The following is a 17,441-nucleotide window of genomic DNA, read 5'->3' as shown; positions in this document are numbered from 1 at the left end:
TTGCTGCTTTTATTACCACTGTGTACACACAACTCACAGGGTGATCTCACTAAATTTAATGTGCCAGACACTAGTAGGCGCTCTTTTTCACTCAATTTGCTCTATATTTATTCACGTACTGTGTAAGAGCCGCAAATCAGTTATTATTGGGGTGTGTCATGTGCTTTTTATAAAGTTTGATGAAATTAGTATTCTTAGAACACTAATTAGTGTGTCTTACTAGGATAATCACAGGCACTGTGCTTCACTTTTCGCGTGTATATATAAATATATATATATGGGATGTTGTTATGTGACCAGCATGCCGACTAACAGGGACTATTCCTACTCCAGGCTGTCCATGGCACCCATAGAGTGGGAATAAAACCTGTGGCAAGCACAGCTTTGTAGCGCTTGCCCCTCCCCCGCCGGGCATCTTATTGCCGGGATTCAGGCGTCACTATGGTGACCACCGGTCACGCCATACCAACCATGTGTGTATATATATATATATATATATATATATATTAGTTACAAAATGCTATTCCTTAGAGTTAGAGTCAAATGAGCAAATGTTATTAAAGTTACTGTATAAGCACTATAAACCAATACTTACATTTCTGATCATGTACAATAATATACAATTAAAAAGCATATAATATAAACAACTTTTCATTGCAAATGTACTTAGTTACCAAGTAGTTCTATGAACATACAGTACAGATCACACTAATATTCATAATAATTTACAGAAGGGTTTGTGTTACATCCTAAAGAACAAGTTATGACATCACAATACTTTATAAACCCAATAACTCAAACATAAGTGTTACTTAGTGAACTGCCACAGTATCTTTCCTACAGATGTGTCACCGGTCATCTTACCCGCAGACGGGTTGCACCTGCATATGAATTGCAACTACCGTTAACGGGAGCATACATACAGATGTAGCCATGCTCATCTTACTGTGATGCCGCATGTTGCATCACGGCATGCTGCATGGCGTGCCAGCCTGCGGCCATTCACAGCCGGGGATCGCTTCATTAATTCCTTTAGCATGCCATGCAGCAAGCAGTGTTGCAGCATGCTGCATCACAGCATAGATGAGCATTGCTACATGTGAGCCATACCATCCCTATGGATCGTGGTGAGTACGCAGTGCATGCGTACGTTGGAGTGCACAGTAGTTGCGGCAAACAACCACTGATTATTAGCAATTGTGGGTAAGATGAGGGATGACCTATCTGTAAGTATCCTACTGCAAAGTTTTTATTTATAGGAGATTTAAATCTGCATACTCACTGTCGCAGCCGGTCCTGCAAACGCCAAACAAAGCAACATCAGAAATGGGATGGATTCTTGAGTAGGTTCAATATAGGGCATACTAAGGCTTCTGTCATAGCAGCTAAAACCTGAATGAACTGGTTTAAAGACGTCCGTTAATTCCAGAAAGTAGAGACTGACCACCGATGATGCCAGGATAGGCAGCTAATGGAGAAAAACAGAGATCACATATGTATCTTATATGCACTTAAAATAAGCGCTATATAAACATATTAAGGAACACATATTACATAGACCCCACACACCAAAAAACAGAACTGATTTGTTTATAGATAATTAAAAATTTCTTAATACAGTAATCCACATTTATATCAGATGCATGAACTTATGCTACGTGTGTAAATGTACTTTTACAAACTGCATCAGAAAATGACAGAATCTGATTTGTTACTTAATGCTACATCTCATTCATGCCTATTGCCCCATTTTTTAAAAAAACCCTAAGGTCTAGATCAAATAAAATAATCACGCAATCCAAAATAGTTAACAAAAAATAGAATATTTTCAAAGAAAATATTATCTAAAAAAATGTATTACTGTATGTCTGCTCCAGGGCAAAAGGGTAAGAATACTGCATGCCAGTGTCAGTATATAAAGGTATAGAGTAATGTTATCATTAAATAAATAACATAAATTGAGTATAAAAAGTGTGTAAATGTAAACGTGTAAGCCATTAACCCCCATGAGTTAGTGCAGCAACAACCTATGGCAGCTTGGACTCACACACCTTTGTTAGCCACCCCATAAGGCTGCATAAAAAATTGTGCAAATTTAGGATGAGATTGGGCTGAAAGGCGGGCGAGATGTGGTGCCATGGCTGGTGTTTTTACACCGGTGCAATGGCAACTCTCACCCATTGTCATCAATTGGTTTGACCTCCTAAAACTAGAAATTGTCCCTAACATTTGTCTGCCCACCCTTGAACATGAAGACCTTTACAGACGTGTTGACATGCTGCATACTGTGACAATTAAACTTGCTTTTCTGAGCCCTATGACCACATCAGGCCTTAAGTAAAGAAGAACTGTTTGCCCTGATAATTCCAAGTTGCTGAATTTATTTTAAATTGGATTTCCAAAGTTAAGTTACGGTAAAATTAATATTTTTTGCCATAAATTTGCATGTATTTTCTATTATGAATCTTTTATAATAAAATACAGATATTCAAAAATGCTACCACTAGTATTCCCTTTGTAAAACAACAAAATTAAAAAGATGCATAACAGAGCTCTAAAATCTTCTCTAGTCATTGATGTGCAAAAGCCTTAGTGTTGGGAATTAACCATTTTCAAATACTGTATATTACAGTACCATAGTGTTTCTCAAAATCAGTCATCGGGACCCCTAACAGCTCATGTTCTTCAGACCACCCGTGGACAGTTTAAAAGGTAACAGATATAGTAATACAGCTGTGCACCAGCTAGCTAGGAGATCTAGAAAACGTGAACTGTTAGGGGTCCTAAGGACCATATTTAGGAATTGATGTATTACTAGATCCCATGTTTAAGGTGGATAGTCTTGGTAAATCGTAATCCTAGATGGAATTCTCTCGCTGAATTACTCCTAAAAAAGTCATGGGGCAGGGTCATTGATTCATTTTTCGTGAACCCTTTCCTGTCACATTGTCACATGAGATGGGGGCCCGACTTTCTGCTCCTACTATCAGAAACATGTAACATGATTTCAGCTTTTATGGAAGGCTTAAAGGACAGAAAAGGGACCATAAAATGGCAAAAGCAAATAGCATGAAGTATCATCAAACTGGATATAGCATATTATATAATTACTGTGTGCTACTCAGCTGATTTTTTTTTTGTGCTTAATTAACTACTGTACATCTTTGTACTGATACATATTAATGATAAATTAACAGGTTCATATGGCAAATGCATAAATAATCTCTGGAACCTTGCAGCATGTCATGTGTCCAGAGCATATGTTGCATCCCCTCCATCAACACTACACCCATATTAGCAGACCGGTTTAACCCGAGCTAGTGATAATAAAGGTATCCCCATGGTGCGCCTTGAGGCCCTATGCTCAGAATTTGTCCATTGAAGTCAACCTCATAATCTGTTTAAATGGGCAGGGCATGCTATAAAGTGAGCATTGTGTACAGCTCAGTTGTATGAAATCCTGGTGATATAAAAAAGGATTTCACAAAGGGAAAGGGGGGGAAGGGGCAAACTACTGTAGAAGAAATCTGGTTTAGATCTGTTCTGCCTCTCAGCCCTGGTAAATTCGGGAAAACTAGCCAATTAATGTTTTGGGTACCTTTCAAAAGTCTTGCTAATTTGTTCAAAGTCTTTATAACATTTTTCTATTTTTACTTATTTTTGACTGATGTTATAAAAATAAGAAAGAAAAAGATTTAGTTAATCTTCCTACCTAAAGATAGTACAATCTGCTCCCCCACTCCAAAAATCCCCAACGTTTTACTATGTTACACAAAACTGATCCTTGGTTTAAAGTGAAACAATGCAAAATAAAACTGTGAAATGTGCCTTGGTTGTAAGGGATAACTTGCTCCAGTCATTACCTGCAATAATGTAACAATATCCATGCCTACAGATGTGTCCACACACATTTAGTCTCCCTGCACGTTAAACAGCCCTTCTAGTAGCACTGAGCGTCTTTACATGCAATGATGTGAACAGGACGCACAAGCAGCTTATCTGCAACTGTAATGCAATTACAGTTGCAGATGTACAGAGAATATAGGCATGTCGCATATCTGTGAATAAGATGCATTTTTGGCAAAAAAAAAGATGCCCAACACTAATGGAGTTGCGTGGGACTTGTCAGCTCACTGTCAGCTCACTCACACCAGGTATCTCCTGCTACGTGATATATTGAAGCAAGATGTATGAGGACACATTTGTACCTCACACCTGGTCAATGTTAATGTAACTGCATTAGGTACTTTGACATAGATGTATGAAGCAGTGAAAAGAGTGGAGAAGTGAGCAAGTGGAGAAGTTGCCCATGTCAACCAATCAGCTGCTACTTATAATTGTTTAGAATGCACTTGATAAATATTACTTCAGTGCTAATTAGTTGCCATGGCACCCTTCTCCACTGGCATACTTCTCCACTGTTATTACTTCTTCATACATTTACCCCCAGGTCTTCTGCAGTCACTGGAATCATTCACCAGCCCTAGATTGAGTTGCATAAGGTAAGTAAAAAGGCAAATAATACAAATAATGAGATGAGACATATGCTTGTAGTTAAAAGAAAAAAGTGAAATATAAAATTGCCTTTTGTTTCTAGTTCCAATAACTACATAAACTCTTACCTAAAGTACACGGTTTGGGTATCCCTAGAGCAGGGGCGTAACTAGAACATTGTGGTCCCCATAGCAAAATATTGTCACCACAAGCCCCTTATGGGAGCAGGAGAGAGAGAGAGAGAGAGTGATGGGGGTGAGAGCGAGACACAGGGGGTGCCAGGGGGAGGGAGAGAGAGAGACAGAGAGAGAGAGGAGCAAGATAGAGAGGGAGAGAGAGGGAGGTCAGGGAAAGAGAGAGATGTTTCATGGAAAAAGATGGAATGAGAGAAAGAGACAGGAGCGAGAAAGGGGGTGTCAGGGAGAGAGAGAAATGAATGAGAGGGGGAAGAGAGATGGTATAAGGGACAGAGGGAGGGAGTTAGAGAGAGAGAGATAATGGGGAAGAGGAAGAGAGAGAGGGAGGGGAGCAAGCATGAATGAAAGAGTGTCAGGGACAGAAGGAGAGAGAAAGAGAAGGGAGCAGAAGAAAGTGATAATGTCAAGGAGAGAAAGAGGGAGAGACAGAGTGTCAGGGAGAGAGTGTGTCAGGGAGGGAGAAAGGGAGACAGTGTCAGAAAGAAGGAGAGAGAATCATGGTCAGGGAGAGATAGAGACAGTATTAGGGAGAGAGAGGGAGAGACAGTGTCAGAGAGAGACAGAGAGATAGAGACAGTGGGCCTAATTCAGACTGAATCGCTGCAGCGGCAGCGATCGCAGTCTGCAGCCCTTACTGGAGGGAGAATGCGAAGTGGCCACACTGTGCTTGTGCACTCCCAGGAGCCCAGTGAGATGCTATCAGTATTTCAGGGCTGCGATCACCTCTGCGTGACGTTAATTCCATACTAAACATTATTGTAGTATACTTACCTAAGCGGACCAGTCCAGTGGGAGTCCGGATTCTTTAAAGCCGTTTTTTTCTTGAATCTCTCTTATGAATATACAGGTGCATATCAATTCATAAGTTGATAGAGATAACAAGAATTTCTAAACTTTCGCTCTCAGACTAACGTCGAACATTAATACTCGCTCACAATTTAGTGTGTGTGCAGTTACATTTTCTGCCACCTACTTTACATCCAGTGAGTGACATATCACCATATTGTTGTTTAATAGTTGTTTTAATCCATGTTTTGCTGTTATATACAGCAATAGTCTTGTAATTTATATTGTCTTTTCGTCTGTCTAAAGTAATAAAAGTAAAGTTTTATTTTATTTTTTGCACATATATTGCACAAGTACTACTATTTCATTAATTAGTCAACCATTAATAAAGTGTGCCCCAGAGAGACACAAAAGTAGTCCTCTTTTTTTGCTTCTTTGCAAAACAACCCTCCAATAGTTAGTCCTGAACTAATGTCCGGGAGCACCGCCAACCCTACTCTACCCTAAAAGCCTTACTGGCGAAGCTGGTAGTTTTATGTTGGTTCACTATTTTTGCCTCATATGGTATAAAAATTGCATGACATTTATTTATTTCACAATCTGGTCCTGTGCAGATTCCAAAAAACCCCCACCCATTACTGTTTCCAATATGTTTCATATTTTGAAATGGGTTTGTTGGGTCGACCCTGTTTAAGTCGACACTCATTGAGTGGACCACTATTGGTCGGCAGTCAGTAGGTTGACACCTGGAAAAGGTCGCTATGGTCATCAGGTCGACATAGAAAAGGTCAACATGGGAAAAAGTCGACATGGGGAAAAGTCGACATGGGTGGGGGGTTGTGTCATTTTCTTTAAAAAAGTGACCGGTACCCAATTAGTGCACCATGTCCCCTGACTCCCCTCACATGGCTTGCTTCGCACTCCATGCTTCAGGCAAGAATACTATTCCCAATCCCTAACAAGCCCATGTTTTGATTTTGTTCCTAACCATTGTTGTGTTTTTGTGTTGCTTTTGTTCTGTTTTGAGTTTGAAAATGTTTGCAAAATGAAAGAAAAATTGGAAAAATTATTTTCATTTTTTTACCAATATGTTTAATATTTTTAAATGGGTTTGTTGGGTTGACCCTATTTAGGTTGACCCATTAGGTGGACCACTATTGGTCGACAGGCAGTAGGTTGACACCTGGAAAAGGTCACGATGGTTGTCAGGTCGACATAGAAAAGGTTGACATGGGAAAAAGTCGACACAGGTGGGGGGTTTTGTGTCGTCTTTGTTAAAGTGACCCAGTTTGGGCACCGTGTCCCCTCACATGGCTCGCTACGCTCGCCATGCTTCGAGCAAGGATACTATTCCCAATCGTAGTCCACATGGATCGTAAAGTATGAAAAAGTTCAAAAAATTTGAAAAATTGTGAAAAACTTGTTGACATTTTCATGTGTCAACCCTTGCCATGTCTACCTAATGCCCATGTCAACCCAATGCACGTCGACCAATAGTGGTCGACCTAATGACTAAGTGAGGTTGACCTAAGGACCGTATCACAATATTTTGCACTCAGTTGCAAAACTTTTATAATTACCCCACGTTTAACAACATTATAATGTGAGGTGAGCTGACTGACAAATTTACCTATATCAATATTAAAAGGATGGGTCAATAAAACATAAGTTGTTGTCTCTATTATACGGACAAGCCTGTATCTATCCTTAAGCTTAAAGGAAATACTATATCATTACGATATGAGGAAATGGCAGTGGATGCAAATGAAACAAAAGTGCCTTAACAGCCCCACATAGCCTGTCAGATGGCAGCTTAATAATAAATACTAATAAGAATAATTAAATAAACATCTCACTTATTTCACATTGCATTAGATGCAAATGAAACAAAGTAGAACAGCCCCTTATAGGAAATCAGTTTAATACATTACCTCCCAGTATATTAAAATATATATTCTCTACTGGATGCAAATGATAGAAACAGAGTGACGGTGCATCAACAGATATCATGACAGTATAAAAAAGATCCAGGTGGGTAATGATCAGCATTTCTCTGTAGTACAAGAAAATGGAATTGGATGCAAATGAAACTAATTGAATGAGCAGCCTAAAGGGCCCTACACACTGGGCAATTTGACAGAACGATATGAACTATGTAGATCAAAAATGAATGATAAATCGTTCATGTTGTTCAGTGTGGAGGCACCAATGATGAACGATGCGCGCCCCCACAGTTGTTCATCGTTGGTCTATCACTGTTTATCACTGAAAGCCAATTTGGACGATATCTTTGTATTCAATGGCAGATCGTTCAAATCGTTCATTTAAATTGTCCAGTGTGTACTGTATGCTCCAAATAGTTATTAAAAAATCGTTCACCGATCATATCGGCAAAATCGACAAAATCGCCCAGTGTGTAGGGCCCTTTAGATGTCAGTTTAATAAAAGATATAGTTGTGAACAAAGTCCAGCATTACTTAACGTTAGATTGTGAGAGGATTTTCCTACAGCAATCCTATCATTCTTAATGTTGTAGATTATAGAGGACCTGCAAATAGTTTATCAAACAAGGAACTTGAGTGACATTGAGTGTCGCATTTGTGGCTAAAGCTCTTATTTTGATTAGAAACCCATAAAATTAGGGATTATGCATTTGGACTAGGGACTTTGGACCAATTGTGTTCAGACTCACACAATTTGCTATTCATCCAAGGAACATATTCCCCCTTTGCCTAACTGATAACTTACTGCATAGATATTGATGGCTTGCTGCTTTTCCTTAAATTGCTGAAGCATATACAGTATTGTAGGTTGCTGAATCCCCCCTTATCAATTCATGTTGCCACAATAGGTGCAATGTCACCTTACATTTGTGTTGCTGCTGTTGCAGTGCTCTTTACGTGGTTGTCAAACCCCGAAGAAGGGGCAGGCATTTTACAGGCTAAAGACAAGTATACATACAAGGATGCATATGAAACACAGTGAAACCTAGTTAATATAGAAGTTTAATTTAAAGAATAAGTGTAGAAAACAGTATTCTTTAATAGTACAAGAATGTAACTTTTCCAAAGCTATTAAATCCATTGCAAGTTCTCCCGCTCATATTTACTCTATCTGATGAAAAAAAAATTGTAGAGATATTCTGAAAATTTATCTGGTCTAAGAAAAGATCAAGAATTAGTCTGAAAAATTTACAAAAAAACAGGTAGGAGGGAGGAATCAACTTCCCTAATGTTAAATGATATAATCAAGCAGCCACCTGCAGATATATTAAAGACTGGCTTCATGGGAACGACCAATATGCAAATTATACACTTGAAAAACAATTTCTCCCCAAACTCGATTTAAACTGTTTTTTACATTTACCTAAACATGAGATTCCTACACATCTACTGAAAAATCCCTTACTAATGTCAACATGGTCCACATGGCACACAATACGTAACAAAGCCAAACTTCATACTCTATTTTCGATGCATCTTCCCTTTCTGGCCAATAATAACTTTCAACATGGTTTAGCAACACAACCATTTAAATCATGGTATAAACAGGGATTGCATACAGTCAGACACCTTGCAAACTCCGAAACAAAAAAGCCCCTTACTCATGTACAAGCAAAATCTCATTATGTCTTTTTATCAGTATGCAATTTGGCCTTTCTTCAGGCACAACACTACACAAATAAAGTGCTTAATTTTTTAAGTGAGGAGGACTGATGTAATCCACTGGATGAAGCCTTTTTAAATGTGAATTATTCCAGAAAATCCATAACTTACTTTTATAAAATATTACGATTACCCTATCATACTGGCCAGTTCCACACGGGTATTACCAAATGGCAAGCACATTTCCCCAATCTAGAGGAAGGGGATATTCTGAGAACTCTTCTATATTCCTATCAGAACAATTTCAGCCACATCTTACAAAGACATGTTTTTCAAAATATTTTATAGAGGCTACTTCTCTCCCCACCGTTGTAAATTAATTGGTATGACTAACACATCTATGTGCCACAAGTGTAGCTGCTCTGAGGCAACACTATACCATTGTCTATGGGAATGTCCCATGATTCCGCGCTTCTGGTTGACGATAAGACAATTTACGATAGACCACTTGGTGAACTTTTTATCAGTAACTCCAGAATGGGCAGTCCTCGGATTTTTGCCAAACATTCCAAAAATTTCAATTGGATGTAAAAAGTTATTATTGTTTGTCTCCTCGGTAGCCAGAAAATGCATATTACAACAATGGATATCTTCCACACCCCCATCACTTGATATGTTTAAAGTCAAACTATTTCAATTGTTCAAACTTGAATGGACCGAAACTACACTCCACAAAGATTCGCAAACTGAGGAATTTTTTTCAGTTTGGGAAAGTTACATAGACACTTTACCCGTGGAAATTAGACAGCAAATACATTAGTGTTTCCGTATGACCCTCTGGTATGAAACTAGATCATTCGTACAGGATCCGCCAATTGCCTTGGATTGAAATATAGAAGGGGACTCGGACATGCATGGATTCATCATCCCCCCATCCCCACCCTATTTCTGTTTTTTCTTTTCCCCCTCTCTCCCCCCTCTATTTCTTTTTCTCTCATTCTGTGTTTTTCTTAAAACTCTTAATTCATTAAGACCATAATCTGTTGTCAGCCATTTATATGCTAATCAATCGCATAAAAAAAAAAAAAATACCCGAGAGACTGTAATTGGATAGCATGATGGTCAATTTATTGATAGTCAAGGTTTATTACATTTGCTCACATCATAAAAATCAGCATTTATTTCTTTGTATTTACGTTTGAAGGAAGAAAATGTTAGAAAAAGCATGCAATGACTTTATATAATGCTCAATTGATGTAATTCATATTGTACAATTTGCAATAAAAACATGTTTGAAAAAAAAAATAGTACAAGAATGGAAATGAAACAGATGGATAGAAAGCAGGATGCCATTTTAACAAAGTACCCTGGTCACTAAAGCTCATCATTTCTTAATAGTAGCACAAGTAGATGGCATTAGATGTAAATGAAACAGTGTGGCAGAGTGATGGCAGACATGATGGTACTTTAATAAAAGATACAGATGGGAAATTCATTTTTTTTATATTAGCATGAGAAGATAGCATTGGATATGAATATAACAGATGGAAAGAACAGCCTCAGATAGACAGTAGGATGCCAGTTTAAGATACAGGGGGGATGAACCCAGCATTTTCTTAAACTACATGATGACACTTGATGTAATCAGATGATTAGTTGAATGTCCAGGACCCACTAACGAAGGGTTTTCAATGGTTTCAGTCAGATCCACCCTGTATAGAGCTATATTAACCAATGAGTGGTGGATGACTGTGAAGATCATTTGCTGAATTTGAATACTCCCAAGGTTGTAGCTGTTGACATGTAGTTACATGGTTAAACACTGCAAGTTGTCTCTAAACTGAGTATCATTGTAATGACTCATCAGCCACAATAACATTACATGATTGTGTTATTGTGCATGACTCATTATCCACAATAACATCTCATGTCTGAGTCACCAGACTTAACTACATCACATGTGTGAGTTACTCAGACTTAAATTAAATGTCTGAGTAACCAGACATGCACCGGCAGTCTAATCAGCCTGACTTTTAAGTCTGGTGACTTATGTCTAAGTCACCAGACTTAAAGGTCAGGTTGATTAGACTGCAGGTGCATGTTGTTTTCTTGGCTCCACAAAAGTGTCGGCATATGCCCATGCTTGTCACTGTGTTATTGGAATGTCACAGTGCTGTATGGTTGTACAATACTCAGTCCAGTAGAGATTGATACTTTATCATATTGACTACTGTTTATCTTCTATCACCTGTATCTGGTTACTTTCAATAAAACCTATGTTGTTTTGGAGTCAACATGAGAACCAACCTCCTGGCTCGCATCTGCTATGCACCTATCAACTTGTAGGCATCTGTCAACAGTAGCAATAACAATTTGTGATTTGCCTTTTTGAATGTAAATCTCAATTCCTGATTTTATACCAAGGACAAGCAGCCTGAGTAGGGCAGTAGGATGGAAATGTAATAACAGATTTAAGCAGTCAAAGTCTATAATTTGTTAATAGTACAGAAAGATAGTATTGTGTGAATGAAACTGATAGGAAGAGCAGCCTTAGACAGGTAGAAGGATGTCAGTTTAATAAAAAGAAATTTGCTGGTGGGGATAAGCTCAGTCTTTTTGAATAAAAGTACAATAAAAAGACATTGTCCACAGATATGTTGTGGATTAAAAAAACATCCATAGTTTAACAAATCAGCCAATTCTGCAATTTAGAATTTTCAAAATGAATTAGAATTCCTACTCAACATCCTCATCAGTGCCAGTACTGGTGTCAAGTCAACAAGACCATGACCAAGTATAATGATGTCAGACTCTGAAATGAATGCTAAACTGTACAACTCATAAACTCATGGACAGCCTTAGAGTATAACACATACAGTATATAAAAAGGAGACAGAGTTATACTGTTGCTCTATGGTACAACTGATATATTAAAAAATATTCATTTTGGTTTTATTAGTTAAAATGATTACTTATTTCAGGCTGGCAGATAAGCTGTAATTCAAAATACGCAACATAATTTAAAATATAAGTAAGTAAAGTGATCAAGAAAAAGCGTGTATTCAACTACAGTATGCTTGAGTAGTGTTTAATATTTAATAATTTTTATTATACTCCTAATACCTTGTTATAGCTACATTTGTTTCATTCAATTATATTGAATTATATTGAAACCCTTAATCACCCAAAACATGGGTGATTAAGGTTTTTTTTTTTATACCAGGAGTAGTAAACTGTTTATAGTATAATGAAGTATAATGGATGACAAGTCCACCTTACAAGAAAAAACTTCTTGAGCATGTTTTGTCAATTCAAAACACTAGAGAAAATGTAATGAAATCTAAACATTTTAACAGTAGGGGGCAAGACATTTTTTGAAAGGGCAACAGTGCATACTAGTAATCCCAAGGAGCTACAAGCCTTTGCAATGTAGAGGGTATAATTAGGCATCAGAGGATGGTCTTTAAATCTAACATTCCAGAAGAAATAGGTCCTTATTATCTTCCTAATGGGGAGTATACTCCCTTAATTTACAAAAAAGAAAAAAAAAAAAATCCAAAAAAAATAACCCCCAAAACAATCACACTGCATTCTTGGAATAATGAATACATATATACAGGAAATAAATATATAATGTGTATACCATTAATTTGCAAAGCCAGTATAAATAATGGTATAAATAAGATTATACCAACATTGGATATATTACTGCAGCTATTTCTAAACTGTGTGCTGTAGCACCTTGGAGCCACAGCACACTTAAGCTGGCCATATACCTAAAGATTTATTGTCGAATCTGGCTGGTTGGTATGAAAATCTGTTAATGGATGGGAGCAAATGACAATTGACCATTTTCTCCCAAATACTGAAAAACAGGCAAAAATGGCCAATCAGACAATTTGGTTGAATCCATTGGATTTAACCAATTTGTCTGAATGACAATTTTTGCCAGTTTTCTGGCATTTTGAAGCTAACGGTTAATTGTCATTTGCTCCCATACATTGCCAGATTTTTGTTACAATCAGCCAGATTGGACAGTAAAATCTTTAGGTGTATGGTCAGCTTTACAGGGGTGCTGCAGGCCTGTGGTCTAGTCCCAAATTATTTGGACAGGCCATTTAAACAGAGTGCAGTACTTAGTGTATCACTTTTCAAACTGTGGCAACAGCCAATCAGCAGAGCTGTCCTCAGCTGCCAATCAAAATGTTGCTTTGGATCCAAAGTTAGCTCCTTTTATGCAAACCCCCCCCCCCCCCCCCCCCTCCATTATATCTACAACAACTGTATGTGCTTAGTGGGTATTATAAATGGCATGTTAGGGAAGGACTATCTGATGGGCATTATAAATGTCATGTCAGGGGCTCTGACTTTGAATAGCATGTAAGGGATTTGATGGGTAAATCAAATGCATGTTGGTGGGAGGGGGTGTCTGGGGGTATGTTGGCTGTGAAGTCTCATGGGCATATAAATGACATATAAATAGTAAGTATGCTCCCCTTTTCACATCTTTTTTTCTTCCTCTTCACTAGTGGCTGCCTAACAGGAGCGATGTAGGTTAACTGAAATGTAAACATGTCCTCCTAACTAAACCTAAGAATGGCAGGTAAGCAGTAAGCACACTTTCTTAGTTTAATCATTTTTGCTGAGTATCTCATTAGTAAAATTGTATCCTAAAGGGGGCTATGAAAAAATTGTGGGGACGTTGGGATGCCACGATCCAAGTAAGTCTGGGAAACACTATGGGGTATATATTTTTTTTTGGGGAATAGCAGATCTATTTATATTAGAAGGGATTAGGTACTTTTTTTTTTTTTTTGGAGGCACAAATATTATTTATATATTTTTTAAAATATTATTTTTTTTTTATTTTTTTTTATGCTGGAACGGTGAAATCATAAAAAAAAATGGCGTGGGGTCCCCCCTCCAAAGCATAACCAGCCTCGGGCTCTTCGAGCTGGTCCTGGTTCTAAAAATGCGGGGAAAAAATTGACAGGGGATCCCCCGTATTTTTAAAACCAGCACCGGGCTCTGCGCCTGGTGCTGGTGCCAAAAATACGGGGGACAAAAAGAGTAGGGGTCCCCCGTATTTTTAACACCAGCATCGGGCTCCACTAGCTGGACAGATAATGCCACAGCTGGGGGTCACTTTTATGCCGTGCCCTGCGGCCGTGGCATTAAATATCCAACTAGTCACCCCTGGCCGGGGTACCCTGGGGGAGTGGGGACCCCTTCAATCAAGGGGTCCCCCCCCCCAGCCACCCAAGGGCCAGGGGTGAAGCCCGAGGCTGTCCCCCCCCATCCAATGGGCTGCGGATGGGGGGGCTGATAGCCTTTTGTGATAATAAAAAGATATTGTTTTTTCCAGTAGTACTACAAGTCCCAGCAAGCCTCCCCCGCAAGCTGGTACTTGGAGAACCACAAGTACCAGCATGCGGGAGAAAAACGGGCCCGCTGGTACCTGTAGTACTACTGGGAAAAAAATACCCAAATAAAAACAGGACACACACACCGTCGACAGTAAAACTTTATTTCATACGTCGACACACAACATTACAGAACTTTATATACCCTCCACCCTTATAAGCAATGGTGACAACACCTCATCCTCCTGCTGGTTCACACACCTGTTAAGGAGGTAGTAGAGGTAGCCATAATTACACCACATACATAGAATTAACACTAATATATAACAATAAAACCATTATACAGACAAACATAATATTAAAAACAATAGAAATATACTGTGTATATATATATATATATATATATAGAAAAGGAAAGTAAAGGACAAGCGCCTGATGGTGCAGTAATTTCAACCTTAGTTTTGTATCACAACAACACTCATATAGGTATTATGTGTACCAGATGAGGGGTTTTCTATCAAGCACATCAGATACTGCTAGTTTAGATCTTCCATCTGTTGCTCACAGCATAGGGGGTCTACAAGTAAACATAAAGAACACCTCTCATGGTGCAGTATTGTTTGTTTCAAAATGAGACCGTTGGTCACCTCTACAGGTAATATGCGTACCGGAAGGCTGAAGTATAGCAGCAAATCACAGGGGGTCTTTGTCCTCCAATGTTCAAGGATACAATGGGATATTTGTATATCTGTGTGAGTGTGTGTACACACACACACACAACTATATACAGCCTCTGTGGCTGATTGTATGGCGGGCTGCTATACTTCAGCCTTCCGGTACGCATGTTTGTGAAAATGTGTGTGACAGTATGTATTTATGTGTTTATGTGTGTGACTATAGGCAGAATATACTAACGCTAACATGAGGTTTGACCACATTCTCCACATGTATCAAGCTCTGGAAAGGAAAACTTTCCAGGGCTTGTAACTGATAGGCAACGCCTTTTATAGATGGTGTTGCCTATAGAAGCCTATGGGTTTCTTTCCACATAAATCCTAAGTAGGGATACAATAGGATACCTCCTAGTGTTCCCCACCCCCAAAACCTTAATCCAGCTCTGCATCTCTCCCAGTCTTTTAACATGCCTTGAAAAAAATGCCCGTTGGATCTTCATTAGGTTGGGTGCCTCTTTGAGATAAATGTTTTTAACAGAACAAACTTTAAGAATTACAGTCATTATAGATGATGCTTATGATAGAGGGACAGGTCAGATGCCCCCATAAATATCTGAGCTAGTGGAAAAATCACATTAACAATAATAATAATGAGTCATTGGCGTGAAGATTCTACAGTACAATGGGTGGAGGGTGTGCGGTACCCACACGACACACTCTGTACCCATATAATTATACTACCCTTCCTTAGAGGATGGTATCGGGATCCCGGCGCTTGGGCTGCCGGCATTCATAATACCGTCAATGGCATCCTGACGCGCAGAATCTTGACACCTACTAGGTAAGTATACTGAGCAATCTATAAAATAAGAAAATTAGTTTCCTCAGCTAGATACTATGGGTTGTATTTATCAAAGCATAAAGAGAGGTAAAGCAGAGAGATATTGGGGGTCATTCTGAGTTGATCGCTAGCTGCTGTTGTTCGCAGCGCAGCGATCAGGCTAAAAATCAGCATTACTGCACATGCGTATGCACCGCAATGTGCAGGCGCGTCGTACGGGTACAATGAGATTCGTGGGTTTGCACAGAGTGTAAAGAACATTCCAGTCGCACGGCAGACCGCAGGAAGATTGACATGAAGTAGGTGTTTCTGGGTGTCAACTGACCGTTTTCAGGGAGTGTTTAGAAAAACACAGGTGTGGCTGAAAAAAACTCAGGCGTGGCTGGGCGTTCTCTGGGCGGGTGTGTGACGTCAACAGCCGTCCCTCCATCATTAGAATCAACGCACACGAAGAGTAATTACAGGGCTGGTCTTGTTTTGTACAAAAAGATTTTGCAGGCGCTCTGCTGTACAAGCGTTCACACTTCTGCAAAGCGAAAATACACTCCCCAGTGGGCGGCGACAATGCGTTTGCACGACTGCTAAAAAATGCTAGTGAGCGATCAACTCGGAATGACCCCCATAAAGCACTAACAAATCAGCATCTAACTCTCATTTTACGGGTTCTGTAATGACAGGTGCTGATTGGTTACTGCTTTATTTCTCTCCACTTTTTCTCCCTCCATTCTTTTATAAATACCCCCTTATGTGTATAAAACGCTTCAAAAACGAAGATGCAATTTTCTATGCAGTTTGAGCCACACAGACACGTGTGACTCTGCTTACTGCATTACATGCATCTACTGAACAGAAACACATTTAATTCACATAATATGCTTTAAGTGGTAGAGAAGGCAGTCATCATCATCATTAATTTGAACAATTTGACTCACTTGTAATGTAATGCCTCTCTCATAAACGTTGTTTTGTTTAACATAATGTGAGATTTTTTTATTTAGTAAACAATAATATTCAATAATAATTCAATCAGCAGTAGCCTCCTTTACTTGAATGATACAGCAAATGTATTTTACATATGTTACTTAATGCTGTGTTGCTGCATTCATTATTCTTTACAAGAATTATGATAAGCTTGAAAATAGAAGCTTTTTGAAAAAGGTGAAATAGAGTAAAATTGGGGAATTCAATTAAACGTGCTATTGAATAGCACCTGGTATGAGTGCCCAGAGCTATTAAATTAGCCATGATGCAAAGTCGTGACTAGAGGATTTCTGCTTACACCCTCCTGAGGTGTGAGCAGAAATCTAAAAAAATGAGTGCTTGGTGCCGCAATGTGAATTGCGAGCTCACCACCTACACTAACAGCATTGCGCCCGACACTTAAGTCTGAGAATGCCATTTACCACGACGAAACGGCATTCATTAGGCACGGTAACCTGCATCTCCCGACTTAAGTGCCGGGTGCGATGCAGCTAATTGAA

General features: G+C 38.9%; 1 protein-coding gene across 1 annotated transcript in view; it reads right to left on the bottom strand.

Annotated features, from left to right (window-relative positions):
• The window catches only part of PLPPR4 (phospholipid phosphatase related 4), a 194,077-nt gene that overhangs the window by 139,840 nt on the left and 36,796 nt on the right, over window positions 1-17,441 (bottom strand). Inside the window, exon 2 of the mRNA XM_063939851.1 lies at window positions 1,283-1,468. Within this exon, the coding sequence (XP_063795921.1) occupies window positions 1,283-1,468 (186 nt within the window). The remainder of the gene's footprint in view (window positions 1-1,282; window positions 1,469-17,441) is intronic.

This window comes from Pseudophryne corroboree, chromosome 9, assembly GCF_028390025.1.
Source record: "Pseudophryne corroboree isolate aPseCor3 chromosome 9, aPseCor3.hap2, whole genome shotgun sequence".
In the NCBI taxonomy this organism is placed as follows: Eukaryota; Metazoa; Chordata; class Amphibia; order Anura; family Myobatrachidae; genus Pseudophryne; species Pseudophryne corroboree.
Note: the sequence above shows the minus strand (reverse complement) of the source record. Positions and strands in the feature narration are given on the sequence as shown.